The sequence below is a fragment of the Protopterus annectens genome, chromosome 3.part1 (genome assembly GCF_019279795.1).
Source record: "Protopterus annectens isolate FY-2018-M chromosome 3.part1, PAN1.0, whole genome shotgun sequence".
NCBI classification, from domain to species: domain Eukaryota; kingdom Metazoa; phylum Chordata; order Ceratodontiformes; family Protopteridae; genus Protopterus; species Protopterus annectens.
Genome location: NC_056732.1, coordinates 1,496,826,735 through 1,496,853,832, shown reverse-complemented (window position 1 = coordinate 1,496,853,832; position 27,098 = coordinate 1,496,826,735). Strand labels below are relative to the sequence as shown.

The window sequence follows — 27,098 nt, the reverse complement described above, 5'->3', positions numbered from 1 at the left end:
AGGACAGATCAGTATTGAGAAGACGAAGCCTGAAGAAGCATCCTCACATTGTCTGGTAGATTTCTTTCTGTCTTCAGATGGGGTCCAAGTACCTAGTAATCTAGCTTCATAGACAGCATGATAGAGACACATTTCTTTCCCTGATGCTGATAAAGTGTATCATCAGATTCAATTCAGTGAGATGAAGTGAGAAGTCTAATTTCAGTCATTCAAGGTCCGTAGTTAGTGGAATTGGCTTGAAAAGGAGAAACTTCACTGTATCAACTTTATCACGCTAAATGTGTCCCTGTTAGCTTTACAGGCTATAGAAGCCCTGATGAGATATATCGCTCTTCTAGTGAGCTGACATATCCAGGCAATGCCGTGGCGCCTGACCAACCAAGAGAGCACACTTCCCTAACTTACAGGAAGGGAGCTGTTGTGAGCGTGCATGTGAGCTGCATTGCATGATATTTTCGTAATGGTAGTCTTCATCCAGAAGAGTCAGGCATCATGGTAGCATACCTTTGTGTTGTCCAAATTTTGGAGGGTGGCCCTAATTTTTTCTCTGACTTTTACTCCATCCCTCTAAAAATGGAAATTATTTTGAGAATGTCCGAGTTAGCAGAACTGTCATTTAAAAAGGAACTCTAATTTGGGGCCTTTATTTTTTTCATTGTCCTTTAACTGTGAAGGAAGGTAAAAGTTAAGTTGTTTGCCTGTCAGACATATGAATTTACAAAACTAGTCATGTCCTGGGCTACAGTAAGAAAAGTATTCAGTCTTTCTTATGTGAGGCCCTTTGAAAGTTGACCTGATTGCAGTTAGAGAAAGTGCATTTTTCTTTTAGTACTTTGCTTTACTACAAGATGGGGGAGTGCCATGAGTGTATTCTGTTTATCGATGGAAGTGAATGTTCCATATTATGGATGAGCAGTGGTCTCATCCAGAGTAGTATCACACATTCCAGTCCCAAGTCATCACTGCTCAGTTGTTTCACAGCCGTAAATTAAAAAAAAAAAAAGTCAAAATGGCTAACAAGTAAGCAGCAGCTTGTATACAAATTCCTCTAACAAATGGCAAACAATCAGAGGTTTCAAGGCATCCAACACCTGAACACTTGCCACATTTCCAAACGCCAAAAACTCCTATAACAAACCGAAAATAGCATGGAGCAGCATCAGTGATGGCAAAAGCAAACCCCAGTGTTCCAGTGTATATTGTCATACACATTTTGTGCTAACTTTACCCCACCAACCTACATCTTTGCACCCATTATACGTTAAAATTTTGATTCCCCTGAAATCACCTTGGAATAAGTTCTAGAATCCCTGTCAGTGGCTAAGAATAACATTTTTATGGAACCAGATAACAAACCAGAATGCATTCCCATCAGTACCAAGTATGCAGCATCTTAACCTCTGCTTAAACTGTTCAGCCTCAGCCTATATCTACAGGGTTTGTGCCTGATGCTTGGAGAATAGCTACTGTGACTCTCCTACATAAGGGTGCCCCCCCCACAGATCTTGGTAATTATAGGTCTATCAGCCATACTGGCCTTATATGCAAACCATGTAACATATCATTGGAATTTATTTATGCAGACATAGGCAACTTTAATGGATCTAGACCCCACTCAGTTTGGTTTTGTGAAAGGCAGATTCTGTCTCCTGAACCTAGGAAACTTCATTGAAAAGGTTACAGAGGCTGTGGACAGTGGTCATTGTGTACAAGCTTCTTATCTTGACACCGACAGTGCTTTTGCTACTATCCCCCTTTGTGGTATTATTAAAAAAATATTCAAACTTAATGTAAACCCCTACACCAACCACTGGATTACAGATAGTCTATCCAACAGATCCAACCTAGTGCTATCCAACATATCCAACCTAGTGAAAGTTACTGGTAGCCTTTTTGAATATTAAATTGTGACTAGTGGGGTACCATAGGGATCAGTGCCAGGCCCTCTCCTCTGGCATTTATTTTGCAGACATCAGTGCCAACATCCCTGAAGTGTGGCAGACCTAGTTTACTTAACACTGCAAACTGGACAGTGTTATCCACTCATCTGCTGATGCTAAACTACTCCAGCAAGGCCCAGAATATGCACATACCTAGAGTACCTTTAATGTTCTGAAGCTAACTGCTAAAAAGTGCAGCGCAGCACCGTTCAGCAAAAAAGCTACTCCTTCCTCATGTGTAGTAAGTGGTACACCTATTCAAACAGATGCAGTTGTTAGAGATCTGAGTAATTACGTGGACAACTCTTACATTTGATCATCATGTTTCATCTGTAGTCAGGAAGTCCTTCTGACACGGTTAATTTATGAGGAAATATCTTTATGCATGCTTTATCAGACCCATCATTGAATACAGTGCCTCTTTTGGTGTTTAAAAATCCAAACATATTGCTCAACTGGAAAGGCCCCAATACTTTTTTCATCAAAATGTTAAGAATCCTAAAACCCTTCAACTATTTCAGTAGATTAGCATAACCGTCTTTGTAGACAGTAGCCTCTTGGTTGCTCTGAGGTGACCTGTGTCTCACTTTTTGAGGCACGAAAACCCCATCCTGTTTTACTTCCTGTTTCTTTGCAAAACCAGTGACTCTACAAACATACTTTGTACGGACCTAAATTTACACAAATAAACAAGACTCTCTGGGTAGATGGGTTCCTAACTCAAAGTATTCCCAGCCTATCGAATAATTTGCTACTGCAGGTCAAACTAATTACTATTTTGTGTGCCTTTAAGGCTGGGCTTGATGATTGGATGGATAGACACAAGTTTACACCAGTGTTATGTGCATCAGTGCTTGATTTGGGAGGTGAGCACTATTAAGTGCTTGTAAAGGGTGCAAGAACTTTGTGTGTCTGCTTAAAGGTATTTGTTGTCTAGTGTGTTCCTATGTTCCCGTAATCTCTAACCAGATGTGAAAGTTATATGTACAGAGGCTGTGGCTACCTCCTTTGACCGTCTGGTGACCCGAGGGGAAAGTGCTTCCAGGCCCTTCAGATGCCGGTCTTTTCCCAAAACAGTTCTGGTCAAAGTGCCATGGACTCCGGAGAGAGATTGTGGATGCCTTGGTAACTTCCAGGACTTCATTTGCAAAGTTGACTCTAGTGCCAAGAGCAGAGTTAATCAGTTCAAGGTGAGAAATGTTTTCCTCCCCTCCAGTCTCCTGCCTTGCTCCTGATGTACTGGGCAGTGGACAAACTGTAGCGTCGTCACTATTTTTTTGTTACTGCTGCTGTCCGAGTATCTAGGTCTAATTTTGCCTGTTTAATGGGACTGCTTTTAGTTCGTTTTTGTGAAACTGTTTTGCTGTGGAGTTAGTGACCCTATTAATTGGCATTAAGGTCAAATGCTACTGTTCTTAATTACAATGTTGGTGCAGTATTGCCTCAACCTGGTTCACAAGTTTCAAAGCTTAGTGCAGTCCGGTGTTTATTGTACACTGGAACACTGGGGTTTGTTTTTGCCATCACTGATGCTGCTCCATGCTATTTTCTGTTTGTTATAGGAGTTTTTGCTGTTTGGAAATGTGGCAAGTGTTCAGGTGTTGGATGCCTTGAAACCTCTGATTGTTTGCCATTTGTTAGAGGAATTTGTATATAAGCTGCTGCTTACTTGTTAGCCATTTTGAGTGTTTTTTTTTGAATTTCTGCCTGTAAAACAGCTGAGCAGTGATGACTTGAAATTGTTCCATGTTGAGAGCTATGATTGTTGTGTGTTAGTCCTGTGCGAGTCTTAACAGCAGTTGCACTGTGATTCCACTGAGTCATTATTTCCTTGGACTTGTAGTAATAAAATGAATCCACAAAAGTATACTGATTATCTGAATATGGTTTCATCTGCAGTCATCCTGCAGTTGACTGATTCTCTACAGCTAACAGTGTTTGGGCAACTGTCAGTTGATATTTTTTATTTTGTTTTTGTTTTACTGCTACTGACTGAATTATTCTTCTCGCACAATGCCTGAAATAATATCCCCAGTCTGTAATAACATATGGTTTTACTTGTAATTTATTTTCTTGTACTTCACTTAAATTTATGCAGTGTACTTGGGTTTAAACACTTGAGTAAACATGAAGTTAAAATTGATTCTGGATCTTGAGAGTTGTTTGGCTGCCTCAACTTATTTTTTGACCTAGGTCTCCGCTATTCCACAGTTAAGCTACATGCTTAGACCTTTTGGACATAGCAGGAAATGGTGGAGCAAAATTTTCGTCCAACCCAGACTTGTTAAGCAGTTCTTTTGTATTTTATAGTTTAACTGGTTAGGAGGGCTGGTCAGAAAGACCCTTTTTAGTCGCAACCAGTGCCCGTTGATACATACATACGTTTATTAACTGGTTAGGAGGGCTGGTCAGAAAGACCCTTTTTAATCACAACCAGTGCCCGTAGCCAAAGATACATACATAAAGTGGAAAAGTGAAATGTAAAGTGTAACAAACGATTAAAACAAGAATACATAAAGTAGTGACATATCTGTCCAGTATTGTGTGTTATGAGAGATTTACAGCTTTAGAAGTTCGCAAGTAGTGCACCTTAGTTGCATTGTTAAAACAAGGGGGAAATTTGAATGGTGCTATAAATTAAGCAAGTACATTGTGCTTGCTGATTGAGTCTTTAAAGTTTTGAGTTGTTTGCATAACTGAATGTGACTGTCTTTCCAATATCGGAAGGAGGAGAGTTCCAGGTAGGTATGATTATTTTTGAAATAATTAGTTGATTAGTTGTAAGACGTCTTGGCTTTGGAAAGAGTAATTGAAAGTCTGAGACGAGTTTCCTGCTTTAGAGGTGGGTATGGTGTCAGCCTGTTTTTCCAAGAGTCTCCTCATTTTCATCCTCTTGTGAAGAGCACATCTGCATTCTTGTCCTTTCACGGTTGATGTGCAGCATGTTTTCCTTTCAAGATAGCGGACTTACCAGAACTGAAGTTTGTATCACACAAGAAATCTTTGCTAGTAAACATTCTCTCCACTAGGCAGATTTTTGAACAGTAAACTTACATGAAAGAGCCTTACCTCATTTACCGTTTAATAACCACGTTTCTCTCAGAATGAATCCCTGTTTACTTACAAAAACTCTTGAGTGTGGTAAGACATCCACCTTTCAAGTTTAGTAGATGGGAGCTGTCTTTCATGTTTTGGACGCATACTATCAGTTACAGTTCAACTTTCATAAGGTTATTGAGCATAGAAAGATGGATAACTGTTCATTCCTTTTGCCGTAGCCAGAGAGAATGTGGGGCATTTATCAAGAAAATCCTGCCCAAATAGATGGCCAGTTACACCCTTTTTTGTCACCAGAAGACTAATAGGTCATGGTCAATGCAATGGATTGCCATTTCATTGTGTGTGTGTGTCTTTGGGGGGGGGTAGGTCATTCTTCAACACTTCATTGGTAGATGTTGACCTGTGCCTCACTCGTGTGGAACACTCCCTCTGTTGTGTTGTGGTAGCAAACCAGCAGGACTGGGCATTCTAAGTGTATACTCTTGTAACATTGTTACTGATTGTATTTTCTTGCTGGTGTTACTCCTTCTTGATATAGGGCTAAAAAAATGAAGATTCTGGGGGAGTGCTCATTACTTATCTCTGCACCAAGGGAACCTAGCAAACATTAAGGGGGTAGACGGTCTTCTCCAGAATACCCTGTATGAAAGGACCACATATGGTAAATGTTCACATTATTTTGTTTGCTTAATTAGCACCATGTTCTAGGGAAGTTCTTTTACCAAAAAAATCTAATTATAGTGTTTGCAGTGTATTAGTATGGTAGTAATGAATGTGTGTATGAAGTGGAACAGGAAGCTGGACACAGTAATGCAAGTAGCAGAATGTAGCAGTTTATATGGCTGTAGTTCCATGTAGCTTGTAAACTGAATAAAAATATGAACTTTCCTTGTTTCTAAACGTATGGCAATACTACTGTTGTTTATTTTCGACTTTTTATTAGAATGACTTTGAGTAGTTGTGTCAGTTTATACATGCACACTGTCTTGGTTTCTGGTTAAGCTGTGCTTTGTTTGTTGTGGAAAATGTTTTAGGTCATGTGGATTGTTTCTTTGTATTAGGGACCAAGTCGTATTCTGTAACCAACTCCTGTAGCAACCCCATGAAAAACCACCACCGTACATGGAATTTACTAGGCAAGGATGGAAACTTAATAGATTGCTAGGCCGTTCCTGCACATCACACATGCACACACACACACACACACACACACCTACAGACAATTTAGAAGTCTTGAATCCACATACAGCTTGTCTTTGGAATGTGGGAGGAACTGGAACACCTAGAGAAGACCTGCATGGACACACAGAGGACATGCAAACTCTGCGCAGAAGATCTAGGAATCAAACTGGAAAACTTTTCTGTGTGATGACAATGTTCCATAGTGTGCTGCTTGAAGTCATATTACAGAAAGTATGCTAAGGATTATTAGAAAAACAGATCTTTGAAGTTTGGTATAGCAGCATTAAAACTGTCTTATGTTTTGAGTGTGTCATGGGGTTCTTCCCATTTACCAGTAGACTTCAGTTCTGATTTAATCTTAGTATGTGTTATGGTTGGCCCCAATGATGCATGAATTTCTCCCCTAACTGACCTGCTGGTGACAGGCTCAGACAGTTGAATCTGCTGATTACCACTCTCTCCCTTTTCATAGGGAAAGAGCAAACGTCTGTCTTCTAGCCAGAAAGCTGTGAGCGGTACAGCTACACCAGTAGGCAAATTACTTATGCCAAGAGATGTTTTGGTGGCATAGGCACCTGGCCACGGTAGAATATTACTTGTATAAATATCAGTTGAATGTTAAGTAATTAAAAATCCCTTCACTGATCCAGAGACCTTAGATGGTTCAGGCTCCCAATGCCTACTGACTATGTCAGTTAATGGCACAAGTGTCATTTTTACCATTGGAATGGGAATAAAATTATTGGAAACGGAGGTCTGGTTTGGAGCTTACCTGACTGTACAGGACCCGAAAGACCCCGAAGTATTTAGGATGCATGAAACTGTATAAAAACAGTAAACAAAAACACCTATATTAGATGCAATCCCAGTCCCTTTCAGTCAGGTAATATCTCTGTACTGTATATGGATTTGAAATGGCCGTTGTGTCATATGTTACAAAATGAAATGTAGTATAAAACTTGTTAGCAGATTGTATTAGTTCTGAATTTCACCAGTTGTAAAGGGAAGAGGACTTTGCATTTACATGAAAGGCTGTATTTTGTATGAGACAGAGATGATGGTTAGATGTGGTATGAGGAGTGCACCTGATCATTATGAAATGTTCATGAGATCCCAGCATGCGTTCTTTCTAAAACGGCTTCTTCCTCAACAGTCTGTAGTGAACAATTGACTTTCTTGTCTTGTAATTGAAATAGACTACACATCCTGCATTACTGTGTTTGTAGCTGCATTGTAACCAATCCTGACATCAGATAATAGTTTTTCTGTTCTGTGATTTTAGGTAATTCCAGCCAAGTTAGTGATGGTGCTGCTGCAGTCCTGCTAGCAAGACGTTCTAAAGCAGTGGAACTGGGTCTCCCAGTCATGGGTGTTCTAAGATCCTTTGCTGTAGTAGGAGTTCCACCTGATGTCATGGGTATAGGTCCAGCCTATGCAATTCCTGCAGCTTTGGAGAAGGCAGGTAAGGTTAGAGTATATCATTTATTACCTGAAATAGAATTAACGGTTATATATGCTTATAAGTGTTCTTGTGTGTTTATCTTGTATTTTTTTTGGTGGGGGGGACCAATGGCACTCTGACCGTCAGCCACTTTCTATGACCTCCTCTTCTTCTGACCCACAACTGTCGTATGTCTCCAGATCAGTGCAGCCCCAGGGAAGGTGGGGATTTGGCATAGTCCCAATCCCTGAGCCACACGCTCCAGGGATCTAAACATTGTCATCACAATAAACAAAACATGCTGGAGGGATAGGTTCCTGACTCAGAGACTCCCCAGACTCTGGAATAGACTGGCCATACATGTCAAGCAGAGCACCTCTTTGGCCCTCTTCAAAAGGAACCTTGATGATTGGATGGGAGAAAGGAAATTCACCCCAGGATCACGTCAGTCACCCTGCTAGACTGGGGTCCAGGGAAGTAAGTAGTGTGGGAAGAAATAGGGAATTGTTATGGCTAAGCTTGTGTAGGCCCTAGGGCCTATAGCCTAGTACCAACCTATAACTTCACATTGCATGGGCCAAGTCCCCACATTTCACAGGCCAAGCAGGGAAGTCAAGGTAGTTTTTGTATTGTGTGCATCCCGTGTAATTTTTTATGCTAGGCCTGCAGCCATCTCCCTTTTGGCAGGTAAATACACTGCAGTGCCTGCTGCAAATGAGTACATATCCCGTCATACCTGCAGTAGTCACTTGGAATACAAACACTCCTTGATGGGTCCTCTTTTTCAGTCTCCGTGCACATAAGTCCATTTCCGTAGTTTCCTTAGAAGGGTACTTCTGCGACGATGCTTACCCAGCCCCCTCTCCCCACTTACTCCCATCTTTTCCCAGCTGGCTTTTCCATTTCCCATTCAATTATTTATTTATTTGACGTATGTTGACCGGGAGAGTCCGACTGGGCTAGTGCCCTTTTTCAGCAGAGGCCTGTGGAGAAAAGCTCCACAGTCCTATACAGTATGTTCACACAATAATAAGTATAGCAAATACATAGTCCATTGATGAGAATAAACAGCGTTACATCACAAGGTTAGACAGATGATCAGTTTGTGCAATTGAATACACAGAGCATATTAAATGTAGATTGTCAGAACTATTTTACAGGATACATTCATATGCACAACAGGAGAACATATAGTAAGTTTAGATGCAAATTCATTTGTACAGGCAGTGTCCAGAGCATAATAAAAACACTTTGTCACCTGGTTCAGTACAACTAAATACCATGAGGAGACTGAGGATGCAGATGTTGTAGGCAGGGGTGATATTAATCATAAGGGGAAATATAAAAGAAGAAGTAAGGAGTAATGAAGTTTAGAGAGGAAGGATGAGAGAGGTAAGGGTGGAGAAGTGAGGGTTTAAAAAGTGGGATGGTAGGTAGGCTGGATGAAGATATTGTTAAGATGTTCAAGGAGGATGATTACAGTGACATGTCCAGATGTTTACTAGAAAGTTTTTAAGAGCATTTTTGAATTCTTGAGGATGGTTTATATTTCTTGTAGATGGGGGAAGTTTGTTCCAGGAGAGCGAAGGAGAGTAACTGTAGAGATTTTGTCCAATTGATCTTTTTTTACTTGAAATCGTCTAGTAGATTTTGATCAGAGTTTCTGAGGGTACTGGGAGGAGTGTAGAGGGAGGCAAGTGAGGAGGTATTAGGGTAGAAAGAGGGTTTGTAGAGGATGGAATAGATGATCAGCAGTTGAGAGAAAAGCAGTTGGTGTGGGAATTCTGACCAGTTTAAGGTCTTGACTGAATGACAGTGGTGAGATTTTGAGGTTTTATTGCCAGCAAATCTAACAGCTTTATTGTAGGTGGATTCTAGTTTAGTTAAGAGCGAGGACTGCAGGTTGGTGAGGATTTATGAGCTCTAGAAGAGACTAAGGAGAAGGTAGGCATGGATAAGGGAGAGTCGGGACTCGGGAATTTTTTATTTCTGTAAAACGGGCCTTGTTTTTGGTGGGTTTTCTTGATGCACTGGAGCACATGAAGATCAATTTGAGTTGGTCAGTACCAAAAGCTATGTTGTGTAAGCTGTAGTCAGTATTCCTTTATATCATGGATGCACCTCAGAAGGCTTTTCATTTTGAAGTTAGTACATCCCTCATAGTAGTAGGACTTTGACAGGTAAATCGTCCTGACTGGCCAGAAACAAGGAGTAGTAGCCATGAAAAATGGCATAAGAATAATGCTTAGAGCTTTTTTAAAAGTTTGTAAACTAATGCTACTATTTCAAAACTTTATTAGGTTAAAAATCCACAGGCATTCTTTCTACCTTCCTTTAAAATAATTGGAAACAGAGTTGCATTCAGATTACCTTTTATAGTTCATTTTCTTTTTAATTTTTCAGTTTTAATTTTCTTTCACTCCTTCCTTGGTTTTGCCACATTTGCTCATCTTTTATGACATTTATTTATTTATATTGTATGACAAGGATCTCTGAATGAGCAGAGCCCATTTCAGATGAGATCTGGAGAGAAGAGCCACACACAAACTGTCCACAAAAAAATTCAAAATGATAGCACAGATGTGAGAAATGATAAAGAAATGGCAGTGTAACACAGTAGTAATTTCAAATGTTAGACATACTGTTGTAACAGTAAATTTAGAAGTTATAAAAACTCACTGTAGAGCTCCCATATTCAAGGAAATTAAAACATGAGCATACTACTATGGGAGAAATATTGCTATCCTTTATTGAGTTTAAAATACAAAGTGAGTGCTTTTGCCTGCCGACATCATCAGAGCATAATACCATTTTGGTCCCTCTTACATTGAATTTGTAGTTGTGTGTTATTAACATGATAAAATAATCTAACACTCTTTCAAGAGAAATTGACCAGTAAAATTTGTGAAACTTAATAGTATCTGAAATAAAAGATCAGTATATTTGCCGGCATAATTATGCTGGGATTCTAATGTCAGACTGGCTTAAGGTGACTAATGGCCAGTCAGATCCACGGGCTTTGTGTATGAACCAGCCATAAATAGTAACCATTTGGAATATACCCAGATAAAATGGGATAAGCCATTAGAAGATGCCGTCATGCTGACTTAGTGGAAATAGCCTAAGGGATAAGTGAGCCAATCAAAAGATGGTTTTATCAGGGGCCATTGGTAGCTAGAAGCGAACCACTCCAGAAGGAGGTTGGCTATCCAACAGAGTAGGGTATTGATTGGAGAGTTGTGACCCTGCTAACTATGAGACTGTTCAAAATGTAACTACCTTGTTAGAGCATAAAGGATATTTGGGCTTAGGATAAGGGGTATTTATTCCTTTATTTTAAGGAAGTGCCATGTACTAGTGGTAGGGATAAGCAGTATTCTAAGTGCTAGCGTAAAATGGGTAAGCCTACCACATAAGATGAATAAGACTAAAAAGTGGTTGATTCCAGTGGTAGAAAGCATAAGGCTTTAGAGGCTCCATCAGATGTTCTTCGTGTTTCACTGTTGCAGTCATCACTTGTGGGTTATCCCTGCTGTGGTAGCCCTCAGCCGGCCCAAATACCAGAGTCAATGTTTTTCTGTGTCGGCTGCGGTCACTTATTGACTGATGTCAGGTCGTCAGCAGTGCTGTAAAGCAAGCCAGCTGACACCATTACATCAGTCTTTCTTGCCGTAGAGCCCGTAGCAGAAGCAGTTTGCAAGTGTGCCAGTCTGTGTCTACCAGAGCTCGAATTACAGATGAAAATGTCTAAAGCTAAGCACCCCATTGAGGACCTTTTTTTCTTGCAGTAACCGATGTCCAAAAAAGTTAACAATTATCTCGCCTGTGGAAAGCAGATCCCACACCGAGACTTCCATTCATACTGCATCACTTGTTTAGGCCCAGACCACGACTTCTCCCGTTACTGGTTCTGTGCCCTCTTTAACCCAAGAACCATTCGTCGTAGAGCTCTTATTGCAGACAGGTATTTTCATCTTTCGTCTTCGCATTCCAAAATGGCGTCAGTCAGTCAACAATCCATAGACATTCCGACAAAACGTAGAGATAATGATAGAGACAGACCACATAAGGCTAAGTCTTCTGACAATGCTACCGCTAAGCTGGTCGTCAGTTCTCCGGAATTTAGTGGGGTGCTTTTGCAGCCCCTGATGCCTGATACGATATCTACGCAGGCCTCTACCGAGACCCTTTTGGAGTCCGGTATGCCGTAGAAATCTTCTTAGTCTTCCAAACCTTTGGTTGTCTCTGCCTCTGCTGGGTCTGGAGCTGCGATGCAAGCAACGACTTCCAAGGAGGCCTTTCGAATTGCCGATTCCAGACAAAAACTATTATCTTCTCATCAGACTACCATTTCTCTCAGACCGATGGATACTCTTAGGCCTAGAAGCCAGGCCACTCCTAGAAAATCTACCTTTAGCCTCCACCTTACTGCTGCTCCACCACACCAAGCCCAAGTGCTTAAGATGGCGGAGGATCTTCTCTCCCTTATTAGGGGTAGTCAGGCCACAACTTCTAAAAGGAAAAGATGCCCTTCCCCTGAAATTATGACAGAGTAGGATTCTGAAGAATCTGATTATTCAGTTTTTGAAGAGGAACAACAATCTTTTACAGCTTATGAAGATTCAGATGCAGATGAATCCATTCCTTCTGCCTCCCCACCAGAAGACCTTTCCTTTGGGGAAGCCCTTCATACCCTCAGGGAACATTTCCACTGGGAATCTCAGGACTTCCCTCTGTCTAAGAAAAGACTAAGAGAGTTTTTAGACCTGACCCAGCACAGACCCCTGGCCATCCCCCCTATCTTAGAAGTGGTGGATGATGTTTTCCATGAATCCAGCTTAGCTCCTGACGCCCTCCCTCCTGTCCCCACTAATCATGACCGGTATTGCAGAATACTGGATTCTCACAAATACATGTACAGAAATCCTGCTGCAGACCTGGATGTCATTACACAGTGACCTAAAGGAGCTAAGGCTAGTTCTGCAGAGAGTCCTATTCCCTCTGACAAGGATATCTGAGCACTGGACAGATGGGGTAAAAATGTATACACCTCTGCAGTCTTAGCTATCACAATACTCAACTGTCAGTTCCATATGTTAAAATATCAACAACACACTTGGAACTATTAAAGCAAAATATTTCTACCTTTCCTGACTGTGCCGATTCTACTGCACTCTACTTGTCAAGTGGCCAAACGCTCATTGCACTGTGGATATGATGCCCTAGAAGCCTCAAGCAGGGCAGCAGTGTCAGGATCTGTCATTAGGAGACATGCATGGCTGAAGGAACAACTTCTCACTGATCATGTCAAGTCTAAATTAATTGATGCACCCTTGGATAAGGACCGTTTGTTTGGAGCAAAAGCAGAAGAGGTGTTTAAAAAGATGGAAGACAAAGCTAAATCTATGCAAACAGTAAAAGACTTAATTCAGGTTCAACCTCCTAGGTTCATCAGGAATTTTCCCTTTATACACTGGTCCTTTCCTGCACCTACTAGACAGGGGCAAGGTAAGCCCCGCAGGGGCAGACCACCCAGGCCCCTATCTCAGGGGCAACAGAAGACCAAACAGTGGACCACTTCAACCCCCAAGGCAAGGAGTTCTAAACCATCCTTCTATGGCAAAAACTCTCAATGACTCTCTCTCCCCCCTCTGCCCCCTTTACTTCACCAAAGGCTAGGAGGAAAGATCTACCTCTGCAAAGAAAATTGGCTTTCTGTAACAAAGGACCAATGGGTCTTAAAGATAGTTTTCCAGGGATACAAATTCTCTTTCAACAAACTCCCAATTCTAAGAGGGTACCCAGACTTGGCTCCAAATCAGTGGGCAGAGTTATTGAAACAAGTTCAAACTCTCATATCCCAGGGGGCAGTAGAACCTGTTCTCACAGATCAGACAGTCAGAAGCTTTTATTGCAGACTATTCCTTGTTCCCAGAAATGAGGGCACTTGGCGCCCCATCCTGAATCTATCCATTCTGAACAGCTCCCTGGTGGTCCCCAAATTTAAAATGCTAACTTTGCAGCAGCTGCTGCCTCTGCTGACAAAAAATGCCCGGTTAGTGACCCTAGACCTAAAAGATGCCTACCTCCACATCCCCATAAGGGAATCCTGCAGGAAATTCCTGCGCTTCAAAGCAGGCTCACAACACTTTCAGTTCTCTGCGGTACCCTTTGGCTATCTACTGCTCCCAGTGTATTCACCAAATGCTTAGCCCCGGCCATAGCATTTTGCAGACAGAGAAATATACAGATTTACCCTTATCTGGATGACTGCCTCATTCAGGCAGAATGCAAAGAAAAGCTGTTCCAGGACCTCCTCTTTGTCATAACCCTCCTAACTTCCTTAGGGTTCACCATCAACGAGAAGAAGTCAAAGCAAACACTTTCCAGGAGGATCATTTTCTTGGGAGCACTGCTGGACACAGTATCCCAAATGGCCTTCCTGTCCCCAGAAAAACAGTGCTTCCTGCCTCTCTACTTTACCCAGCTGGCTTCCAGAAGTCACCTCGCAGCGAGGAAGATATTCTTCGTGTTTCACTGTTGCAGTCATCACACTTGGGTTATCTGCCTGCAGGTAGCCCTCAGTCGGCCCGAATACCAGAGACTTAGTATTTCTGAGTCAGTTGCTGTCGCTCCAGGATTGACATCAGGTAGTCAGGGGTATAAAAACAGGCAGCCAATGCCATTACATCAGTCTTTCTTGCCGAGGAGCAGTTTGCACGAGTGCCGTTCGGCCGCTAACTGAGTTTTCGTTTCTGAATTGAATTATGATGAAGTCTTTTAAAGTTAAGTACCCTGTTGGGGGACCCTTTTTCTTGCTCTAACCAATGTCAGAAAAAGTTAACAGTTGTCTTGCCTGTGGAAAGCAAATACCACACCGAGATTTTCATTCTTACTGCATCACCTGTTTAGGCCCAGACCACGACATACATCGCTGTCGGTTTTTTGCCTTGTTCAAAGCCCAAACTATTCATCGTTGGGCCATTTTTGTGTCGCAATACTTTTCATTCTCGATCTCCGTATTCCGAAATGGCTTCAGTAAGCCATCCGACTACCGATCTTCCGCCAAAACATAAGGATAAAGACAGAGACAGACTGCACAGGTCCAAAGCTGCCGACGACGCTTCCGTTAAGCTAGTTGCCAGTTCGCCGGTACTTAGGTGCTTTTGTAGCCCCTGATGCCCACTTCATTGGATTCACAGGCTTTTACCAAGATCCATTCGGAGTCCGGTATGCCGCGAGACTCTTCTTCGACTACAGAACCTGTGGATGTCTCTACCTTGGATGGGTCCGGAGCCGCTGAGCAGGCACTGGCTTCTGAGGAAGTTCTTTGCACTACTGATGTTCGACTCAAACCGACAACTTCTTTCGCATCTTCAGTTCTGTCTAAAACTACCGAGTTTCTAAGGCCAAGAGTACACACTACGCCTAAAAATGGCGACCAAAGTGCATGCACCTGCTCCCTTGCCACAACATCAAATGCTTATAATGGCAGAAGACCTTATTTTGCCGATTTAGTGGAGGTCAACCTTCCCCTGCTAAGAGAAAGAGACCTGTCCCCCCTGCAGCTTCAACAGACCAAGAGTCCGACGACTCTGAGGTATCTGATTATGAAGATGTACCCTTATCCACTTATGAGGATTCAAATGCAGAGGAATCCATTCCCTCGACTTCTCCTCCAGAGGATTTTTCTTTTGGTGAAAGCTTGCATACTTTAAGAAAGCATTTCCACTGGGAATGCCAAGACTATCCTCAGTCCAAAAAGAGACTTGGAGAATTTCTAAATTTGCCACAACAAAGGCCTTTAGCAATACCTCCAATCCTGGATGTTGTGGATGATGTCTTTATGGACTCGAGCTTTACCCCCTGCTCCTAGGAAACCAGACAGGTACCACAGAGTACCTGACTCTCACAAATTCCTTCTCAAAAATCCTACTGCTGACCCAGAGGTCATCTCCCAGGGGCCTAAAGGTATCAAAGCAACCACAGCTAAGAATCCCACCCCTTTGGTCAGGGATTCTAGAGCTCTGGACAGATTGGGTAAGAAAATATATACCTCTGCAACTCTCGCCATTAGGGCTTTGAATTGTCATTTTTGCATGCTGAAATACCAACAACATGTTATGGAACTTATTAAACAAAAAATAGCTACCTTTACAGACTGTGCAGAAAATAAAGATTTGCATGAGCTTATTCATTCTGCAAGCCAAGTCAGCAAGCATGCATTGCAGTGTGGCTTTGATGCCCTAAAAACATCTTGCAGGGCAGCATTCACTGGTTCTGTACTGAGAAGGCATGCTTGGATTAAGGAGCAGACCTTACCAGCCCATGTCAAATCAAAGTTATTAGACGCTCCTTTGAACAAGGACAAGCTGTTTGGCACCAAAGCAGAAGAGGTTCTTAAAAAGATGGAAGAAAAAGCCAAATCTATGCAGACAGTCAAAGAATTCCTGCAAGTACAGCCTCCTAGATTCAGTAGGCATTTCCCCTTGAAACATTGGTCCTTTCCAGCCCCCTCAAGGCCATCTCAAACTAGACCCAGGGGAAACGGACCCCCCCAGACTACAGTCTCAGGGTATGCAGAGATCTAAGCAATAGAGTGCTTCCACCTCTAAAGCAGGGAGTGCTAAACCACCCCCTTACAGAAAGAATTCCCAATGACTTCTCAACTCCACTCCCCACCTTTGCCCAACTGCTTTTGCCCCTGGGAGGAAAACTTGCCCTTCATGCAAAAAACTGGATTTCTATCACCAAAGACCGATGGGTCCTCAACATTGTATCCCAGGGGTACACATTTTACTTCCACTTACTGCCAACCCCAAAAGGGTTCCTAGACCTTCCTCCAAACCAGTGAGCAGTCACAAAACCAAGTTCAGTCCCTGCTCTCTATAAGGGCAGTTCAACCTGTTCCTGTGGAACAGATAGGTCAGGGATTCTATTCCAGACTTTTCCTGGTACCCAGAAAAGAGGGCACTTGGCACCCAATCCTAGATCTTCAATTCTTGTGGTACCAAAATTCAAAATGCTCAACTTGCAGCAGCTTCTACCTATGCTAGCCAAAGATGCCTGGTTAGTCACCCTAGACTTAAAAGAAGCCTGTCTGCGCATCCCTATAATGGAGTCATGCAGGAAATATCTATGCTTCAGGGCAGGCTCTATGCATCATCAGTTCTCTGCACTTCCCTTTGGCTTATCCACTGCTCCCAGAGTATTCACAAAATGCCTGGCTGCAGCCGTTGCTTACTGCAGACCGAGAAATATTCAAATTTACCCGTACTTGGACTACTGCTTGATTCAGGCAGACAGAAAATGCTGTTGCAGCACCTGACATTTGTAAAAAAACTTTCTAACCTCCCTGGGGTACACCATCAACGAAAAGAAATCAAAACTAGTCCCTAGCCAAAAGATTGCATTCCTGGGAGCAAGCTTGGACACCACTTCCCAGATGGCATTCCTCACTCCAGAAAAACAAGCCCATCTGTCAGGTTGTTTTACTCAAATGGCCACCAGAACCCAGCTAACAGCAAGGAAAATCCTGCTGACCCTAGGATTCATGGCCTCCTGCATCCTACTAATTCCATATGCCAGACTGCATATGAGGAAATATCAATGGTACTTAAAAAGTCTTTGGTGCCAACATTCTCAGGACCTGGAAACCGTCATTCCTATAATACCCTGTCGAAGGACAGAGTTTCTTTGGTGTGCAGCAGCATTGCAACCAAAACAAGGGACTGCCCATTACTCAACCCCACGCTGCCCAGACCCTGAGCACCGACTCATCAGACTATTCATGGGGGGCACACATGGACAGCAGGTGCATTCAGGGCCACTGGAGCCCAAGTTAATTTCATCTGCACATCAGCCAAAAAGAGATGCTAGCTGTGCAGCACGCTCTGACCGCTTTCCGATCCTTACTCTCACCAGAACACCTGCTAATAAAAACAGACAACACCACAGTTATGTTGTACATCAACAAGCAGGGGGGAACCCACTCTTACCCACTCTGCAGGCTAGCCATGGCCCTGTGGAACACGGCCTTGGACATTCAGGTCCATCAGCAAGATCAATTCCTGCCAGGCAAACAAAACTCACTGGCAGACGACTTGAGCAGAAATCTCCTAGACCCACACGAGTGGCAACTAGAGCCCAGCACCTTCAACCTTCTGATTCAGAAATGGGGGACTCCAGAGGTGGATCTCTTTGCCTCCTCCTGCAATCACCCACTCAGCAAATTCTGCACCAGGACACCTCACAGCAGGGCCTGGAAAGTGGATGCCCTGTCCTTCCAGTGGATAAATCTCTCAATCTATGCCCCCCCCGCCCCTTCTTTCAAGAGTATTGCTCAAGATAAGAGAGGACAGACGAAGGAGAATTCCGATTGCCCCGGACTGACCACGCCAGCACTGGTACCCACTTCTGCGCAGCCTGTCACTGGTAACACCCTGGCACCTACACCAGAACCCAACCCTGCTGTCTCAGCAGGGGGGGGCAGATCTTGCATCCACAACTGCAAACCCTAAATCTTGCAGCCTGGCTTATTCCTTGAACTCTCCCCCAGTAATCAGCCTAAGCAAGCAGGTGCTGGACATCATTCTTGAAGCCAGAAGACCCAGTACAAGGAAATCCTATGCTGATAAGTGGAAAAGGTACTGCTCCTGGATTCAGTCTAAAGGAGAGGATACAACTCTGCCCTCCCTGCCTCTAATCCTGGATTACTTAGCAGATCTACTCCACAGAGGGGCCTATGCTTCTCCTCCATTAAGATCCATGCCTCTGCCATTTTGGCTCATTGCAACACTGAGCCACCTCTCTTCTCTCACCCTCTTATCAAACAGTTCCTGAGAGGGGTAAACAACTTAAGGCCACCTAGGAGAGCACCTACTCCTGCTTGGGACCTTATCCTTGTACTGGAAAAGCTCACACTACCCCCCTTTAAGCATGCAGCATCAGCAGAGTTAAAATTCCTCTCTTGAAAAACAGCCTTGCTTCTGACGATCACGTCAGCTAGAAGATTGTTTGAGCTACAAGCACTTATGGCTATGGAACCCTTCATTATTTTCCATGCTGACAGGGTTTCCCTCAGGATTAACCCTTCCTTTATGCCTAAAGTGGTGTCCAGTGTGGCTCTCAACCAATCTATCCATTTGCCAACTTTCTTCCCTAATCCTCAAAATCAAGAGGAAATGATCCTGCACTCCTTGGACGTGCACAGACAGCTCAGATTCTACTTTGATGGGACTAAGCCCTTCAGGAAATCTGACCAGTTACTAGTCAGCTTTGTCCCAGGGGCAGATGGGGAAACCCATTTCCAAGCAAACCATTTCCAAATGGATATCACTGTATCCATTTCTGCTACAGATTACATGGGAAACCACCCCCTAAGTCTATTCGTACCAATTCCACTAGGGTAGCCTCCATTTACACAGCATTCCTCAGGGGAGTTCCCACCAGGGACATCTTGGAAGCTGCCACCTGGACCTCTGTCCATACCTTTACAAAGCATTGCCACCTACCTCTTTTCTGTAAGGCTAGGGTAGGGTTTGCCTCTGCAGTTCTGCAGGGCATGCTTACCCATGCCTATGTCTCTATCTAATCCTTCCACCCCTCTCCTCAGCTTTGGGAGTCCTCCCACAGGTGGTGACTGCAACAATGAAACATGAAGAACATAGTACAGTTGTGTACACTTACCATAAATGTAGATGTTCGAGTATATTCACTATTGCAGTCCTGGTCCTCCCTCCCTCCTTCCCCCTTGTATCCTCTTTCCTTAGGGAGACATAAGTTATTTTGGTGGCTTTTAGCCACCAGGACGACTTTACCATCTTTCCTTGGGCTTCTGACTGGTTAAGGCAAGAAAAAGTAATGTAATGGCGTCGGCTGCCTTGCTTTATAGCACTGATGACCTGACGTTAGTCAACAAGCGACCGCAGCCGACGCAGAAAAACATTGACTCTGGTATTCAGGCCAGCTGAAGGCTACCAGAGCAGGGATAACCCACAGATGATGACTGCAACAGTGAATCCATTCAAACATCTACATTTATGGTAAGTGTACACAACTGTACTTTCTATGAGGACCTGAGAGGCACAATCTTGTAAGAGATGTATATTAAATTATTAACTAAAGAAACAGTCGGCATAAACAAAGTGGTGTAAGGGATCTGTATTAAATTGTCAACTAGAGAAATAGTTGACAAGCACAGCATTGAACTAGAAACATCGAAACTCCAGAATAACGAACATAAAAAGTATGTAGAAACATTTTTTGTAGAGGGACAAGCCCTCCTGCATCCCCTCATGTGGTAAGCTACACTCCCTGCTAATTATATATTCCAAGTCCGAGATCACACTACAGTGGGGGAAGGGCAAATTCTGTACTCTGATGTCAGTTCCTGGGGGGAAGGCAGTCTCCAGCTTGCAATCAAAACGTCTTTGTGGCTTCGTCCCATTCTATTTACCTTTCCTTTTCTAATTATTTGCTCCCAATACCTTGGTTCCTCTGCTGCCAGTTTTCTACAGTAAATTCCACCCCCTCTTGCCTATTCTCTGTACCCCTACTTGCCATCATCCCATTAGCAAAATCTCCTTTCTCCATTCTCCTGTTTTTTTTTCTTATTTCTTAGAATAATTTCTGCTATTTTATGAATATAATATTCTGTATGGCTGTTGTTCTACTTAAGAATCTGTCTGCTTCATCATCCTTTTCCATTTTGAATTGCAACTTGCTGCTTGTGTTATGTATATGAGCCTTAATTGTGAGCTGTAAAATATTCCTTAAAAATCATGTAGTCCTAAACCACCATGCTTTATTGGAAGGATCAACTTATCCCACATAACCCTTACCCTCTTGCCCTTCCAGACAGATTCCTTCCAGCATTTTATTAATTATATGTCCACAACCTCCTCTGGTTCATAAAAGTATGCCTGATCTGTATATAAAAAATTAAAGGGACTAAAAACATTTTCGCTGCTTGTATCTTGCAATTTGTATCCATAAACAAGAGCTTCCAGTTTAAAACAAACTCAGAAGAAAGAAACACAAGCAAATAATCCAAAACCGGAATCCAGGCACCTCGAAGCTGGAAGTAATCCAAGTTGTAGTTTAAAAACCTTTTAATGTGAGCTCTTTCATTCACATAAATAAAATGAACTTCAGAAAAATAAAAGGCATTCAAAAGAACATTTTCTGATTCATGACATCACAAACCCACCCTAAAAAGTCATGAAATTCGCGATTCATTCACAAACATATTATTATTTTGTTTGATGTAAAAAAAAAAAAATATATATATATATATATATATATATATATATATATATATATATATATATATGTATGTATGTAAATATGTTAACATATAAACAGGAATAAATGCCATAAATGTTGGTGTTCTTATTCCATATTTATCTCAAAAGTAACTTTAATTTTAAGATGCATTTCAAGGAGCAATAATCATTTAGTCCAGGATATGAGTGCGCATTGAGCCTTAATTGCCACAAAAGCTCATGTTCCTCTAACCTCAAAGTCCACAGACCCCTCCCCCCCATAACTGGGTACTACTTGCTCAATTACTAAGTATTTAAACTGGTGACGTGGTTCATTCATTGTGTCTAGCCAAAGCGTTCGTAGTATTCTGTTTATTTATGCTGTATTGATGTTCGTAAACTCTTTGTTTAAAGTGTCTCTGTTTTCCCTACATAGACGCAGACACATGCCTGGCACTGTGCAAGGTAGACTACCCCTTTTGTGTTGCAGTCAAATCTCCCCTGTACCTCATATTGTTCACCCAGAACAGTCAATGTTGATGTTAACTGTATAGATTTACAATAGGGGCATCTAACACATTTCTTCATACCTTTGTTGGGTATATAAGGTTTTACATTCCTTTCCAGGATAGAGTTAATGTAGGGGCCCCATTCTATATGTAACTTTAGGGTTTATCCATTAATTTGGTCCTAAGAGTAACATCTTCGTTTATAAGGGCCCAGTTTTTAATCAAGATGTTCCTGAGGGCACCTGCATTCCTAGAACAAGTTGTTATAAAACTAACATTAAATTAATTTTCTATCCTAGGATCCATGTTTATTATGGTACTCACCATCTCCCCATTACATTCCAGTATGTTCCTATTCAAAATCGGTTTAAAATGGCCCATCATTCTTTCCACTTCAACAATAATGTCATCCAAAAAACTAGGTGGATAACCCCGCTTAAGGAACATGTTTCTCAGTTTTGACATTCATTGTCAAAATCCTGGTTAAGGGAATTCATCCTAGCAGCTCTCACGAGCTGCCCTTTCACCACTGCCCGCTTTTGACGTACAGGATGGTTACTGGTGAAGTGAAGAAAATCATTAGAATATGTGGATTTTCTGTATATGTCAGCTACATAGCTATTATTTACATTATCCTTATTCAAGACTAATCTTGCCTTCCAGAAACATGCTGTCATGGCCTTCTGAGAAAATAAATTTTTGTTTCCCAATGACACATTCAGGAACAATGTGAGGTGGTATACATGGTTTTTGGATGACGTTTCTATTAATAAAAGGTAATTTAGAAACGGTTAACCAATTGTTAGATGAGATGTCAAACATGACATCCTTTCTACAATTTACATTCAATTTCGGTGAACATGAAATGGCCTATCTAGATGTGAAATTGAATAAGGATAATGTAAATAATAGATATTTAGCCTGCATGCACAGAAAATCTACATATTCTAATGATTTTCTTCACTTTACCAGTAACCATTCTGCACATCAAAAGCAGTGATGAAAGGGCAGCTCGTGAGAGTTGCCAGGATGAATTCCCTTAACCAGGATTTTGACAATGAATGCAAAATTTGACAAACATGTTTTTTATGCGGGGTTATCCACCTAGGTTTTTGGGTGACATTATGGTTGAAGTGGAAAGGAAGAGAATAATGGGCCATTTTAAACCCATTTTGAATAGGTACATACCGGAATGTAGTGGGGAGATGGTGAGTACCATAATAAACATGAATCCTAGAATAGAAAAGGAATTTAATGTTAGTTTTCTAGAGATGTAGGTGCCCTCAGGAACACCTTGATTAAAAACTGGGCCCTTATAAATGAAGATGCTACCCTTAGGACCAAATTAATGGATAAACCTAAAGTTACTTATAAGAAGGGGGCCCAACATTAAATCTGTCCTGGAAAAGAATGTAAAACCTTATATACCCAACAAAGGTATGAAGAAATGTGGTAGATGCCCCTGTTGTAAATTTATACAGTTAACATCAACATTTACTGTTCTGGGTGAACAATATGAGGTGCAGGGGAGACTGCAGCGCAAAAGGGGTAGTCTACCTTGCACAGTGCCAGGCATGTGTCTGCTTCTATGTGGGGAAAACAGAGAACCACTTTTTAAACAAAGAATTTACGAACATCAATATAGCATAAATAACCAGAATACTATGAACGCTTTGGCTAGACACATAATGAATGAACCAAGTCACCAGTTTAAATACTTAGTAATTGAGCAAGTAGTACCCAGTTATGGGGGTGTCCGTGGACTTTGAGGTTAGAGGAGCATGAGCTTTTGTGGCAATTAAGGCTCAATGCACACTCATATCCTGGACTAAATTATTATTTTTCCTTGAAATGTATCTATTTTGTCACTTTTAAGATAAATATGGAATAAGAACATCAAAATTTATGGTATTTATACATATTAACATATATATATATATATATATATATCTACATATATCTATCTATATATCTATCTATATATATATATATATATATATATATATATTATATATTTTTTTTACATCAAACAAGAATGATATGTTTGTGAATGAATCGTGAATTTTTTGATCATATGACTTAATAATCACATGACTTTTTAGGGTGGCTTTGTGATGTCATGAATCAGAAAATGTATTTAAATGTTCTTTAGAATGCCTTTTATTTGTCTGAAGAAGTTCATTTTATTTAGGTGAACGAAAGCGCTCACATTAAAAGGTTTTTAAACTATAACTTGGATTATTTCCAGGTTCGAGGTGCCTGGATTCCTGTCTTGGATTATTTGCCAGAGCTTCCAGTTTCTCAGTTTTTGTGTTGTGTTATTTAGTATTTTCTTACATATCCTTAGCTGCCATAACAGAAGCTTTTTTAATCAGTATTAAATAATTCATCTTTTCATGTCCCCATAAACATGGATATTGCTGAACCTGTTAATGTGTGGGTTCATAATTTACGGCTGTATTCTTTGTTTTATCTTCATTAATGTTATATCCTGAAATGACTTGAAACTGTCTCAGAATGTTCATAACACTAAGATGTCTTTTTTCTGGATTTATCAGGTACAAAGTAATATTATCTGCAAATAAAGCCAACTTTCCTTGATTACCATACCAATTATATCCTTTTTCTGTGTCCCTTATTTTCTGTGCCAATGGCTCTAAATATAAAGCAAATAACAATGGGGAAAGGACATCCCTGCCTACTTCCTTGGTTCAGACACATTTATTATAGAGAAGCCCTCCCACTTTAATTCTTGTCACCAGTCCTTCATATAACCCATCATTAACCTTATGATTGTATCAGAGAATGCAAATGCTTCCATTGTCCTAGCCATAAAATCCCAGTTTACTATGTCAAATGATTTCTCTGCATCAAGACACACCAACAACAGCATTATTTTATTAAATTCTGCTTCCCTATGGATCATCATTGTTCTATTAATGTTGTCAGATGTTTGCCTCCCCTCCACAAAAGCACATTGATCCATATATATATATATATATATATATATATATATATATATATATATATATATATCAATTTTGGCAAAGTCTTTGTCATTCTTTGGATAGTATGGGTATGAACACTTTATAATCATGGCTTAATACTGAAGTGGGTCTATGTGAAATAAAAAGAAATAGAATAGTTCACCCCAGGGATCTCTCCAGTGACTCTGCTTGATAGAGGCACTGGGCACTAACTTCGGGTGGTACGATGCTAGGGCACTTCTTTGGGCTAGGCTTGTAAATGCTCCAGGGCCATTAGCCTAGTACACACCTATGAAGCTGGGTGTAATGGGGTGTTTATAGTGTCTGTTTGTATTACAGCCACCACAGCTTTCTTCATGCATGTTGGTGCCTTCCGTTTCTTTTAAAATACCGTTAAGTAAAACCTTTTATCTAGATCTTTATTGCTTCCTTTCCTTCTAGCTTCCCAACTTCCACAGGAATACTATCTGTTCCTGGAGACTTTCCTGCAGGTTGATTACACATTCCTATTTTTATCTCATCTCCTCCTATCTTAACTGTTAATTGTTGAGGTACGTCTACCTCTAACCTTGGCCTGCTCGAGTCTTCCGTAAATATTTCCATTCGTACTCCGCATTTATCTGTTTTATACACATTTTAATAAAATTTACTAAATATCTCTAATACTTGTACAAGATCTCCAATTATTTTTCTTGTTATAGGCTCCCTTAGTTTGGCAACAACCATTTCTGCTTTCTGTTGCCTAAGTTGTGCTTGGAGTTATCAAAACTTAGTTGCTTAATAGCACTCTTTCTAAACTCATGCATATTATCCAGATACTCCCTTATTTTCTGTTTAGTACTCTCCAGTTGCACTGTTCCTTGTTCTGTGAGATTCCCCTTATTCTGCAATACTTATCCTTTTTCAGCCCCTCTAAATAATTCCTATTACTTCTTAACCATATCTGTTTTTCTTTTATTTCTACCATATTTTTAGACTCCATTTTCATTTTATCCCATGCACTAACTGTAAATTCTGAAGCATTTTCTGTATTCCCTAATAACGCTTGAATAATTTCCACTACTCATTCCTTAAATTCTTCTTTTTTAGCAGTTAGGTGGGAAAACACCACTGCTTAATTTTTACTTTATTACCCTGTATTTTTAGCTTTGTTTTTATTGGTGCATGACCTAACATAGTTATTGGATGTGTGTCAAAGCTTTCAATTAAATGCATGTGTTCCTGTGAAATGTAAATTCTCTCTCATCTAGCCCAGCTATTTTACTTTAGGGAATAGGTTCATGGGTTGGTACTAGGCTATCAGCCCTAGGGCCTATACAGGCCTAGCCATAACAATTCCTTGGCTATATCTTCCCACAGTATTTACTTCCCTGACTTCTACTACTGAATTTACAGCTGCCATATCAAATGTATTCATACATTTCTTCAGAAATCTATCCTCTTTTGTTATATTTTTTGTTATATTTTCCCTTCTGGATCCCCAGATGCATCCTCACTGTTGTAAATCGTTTCATTCCCAACTTATAAGTAGTATTCTTTTGCTCCCAAAATTTTCCTAAGCTTTATAATAGCAATCTTTGATGGAATGCAAATGCCAGAGTAATCCTCCTCCCTTGCCAGTAGACCCGTACTACCAGAAATCTAGCATTATTATCTTTTTTTCCTCTTCTGCATATTGGAGCGCTTCTAGAAATTAGCATAATCAATCCCCCTTTTTATCCCTGATATTCTGCTGAATATCCATCCTGAAATCCTTTCTTTATTAAATTCACGTGCACATTTATTTCCAAAAGTGTCTCTTGCAATATTGCTCTTTGTGTCCTGCATTTCTTATGCAATTCAATGCTCTTACATTTTGTCTAGACCTTTAAGGCCATTTATGTTTCAAGATAGTGTGGCTAACTTAGCAATTATGATTAGTGCTTTTGTTTTAAATGCACACACTAATGTTTGGCAGGTTCATCTTTTATATAGATGTTTCTTGTCATCTCCATTTGAACCCATGTCACATTTTTCAAGACTTTCTTTTACTGTAAACACTCAAAAAGAAAAACTAAATACATATTCAGAGCAGCCCCCCCCCCCCATAACCTGTTAACTTAGAACAAACACAAAAAACTGTGTATATCTTCAGAAAATTAAGTTTAACCCTCCATATAGGAACAATAGTTAGAAATTGACAGCTGCACTCTCACAGATTGTTTTAAAGTGCGTGTTGCAGCCTGTGATCCCACTTAGTATCTGTTCTTTTCTTATTTCTATCCCCCTCCCAGATGTGAGAAACAGCTTGTATGCTTTCATAAAACATTAATGCATTAAGAAAAAGTGCACTGGTTATCTTTAAATAAAACCTAAAGTATGCACTATTCTATTAAATGCATTAAAGTATAAAGGTTGCTAGGGAGGCTGCTGTCTCTGATTCACTTCATTTCAGATTTTATTTTTTTACTGAACTGCTTGCCCTTGTACCTTTAAAGTTTGCATTTCCCTCAGTAAAGAATGCTCAGAGCTCTTGAGATTGTTTGCATCTGCAGACAGTTCACCTGTGTGAAACATAGCAATCAGGAAAAAAAAAAACTAAGAACTCTTCAGATGCATGAAGAAATCTTTAATTTCGTACAGAAAAGAATTTGCTTCAGCTGCAGGCTTCCTGAGTCCCACTGAACATTGGCTAAAGGAAGAAAAGTTAGTATCATTGCATTTCTTCTCATGGC

The 27,098-nt window shown here is 41.0% G+C and overlaps 1 protein-coding gene across 1 annotated transcript in view; it reads left to right on the top strand.

Annotated features, from left to right (window-relative positions):
* Positions 1–27,098, top strand: part of ACAA1 (acetyl-CoA acyltransferase 1) — a 353,926-nt gene that overhangs the window by 170,414 nt on the left and 156,414 nt on the right. The window contains exon 9 of the mRNA XM_044067562.1: positions 7,465–7,644. Within this exon, the coding sequence (XP_043923497.1) occupies positions 7,465–7,644 (180 nt within the window). The remainder of the gene's footprint in view (positions 1–7,464; positions 7,645–27,098) is intronic.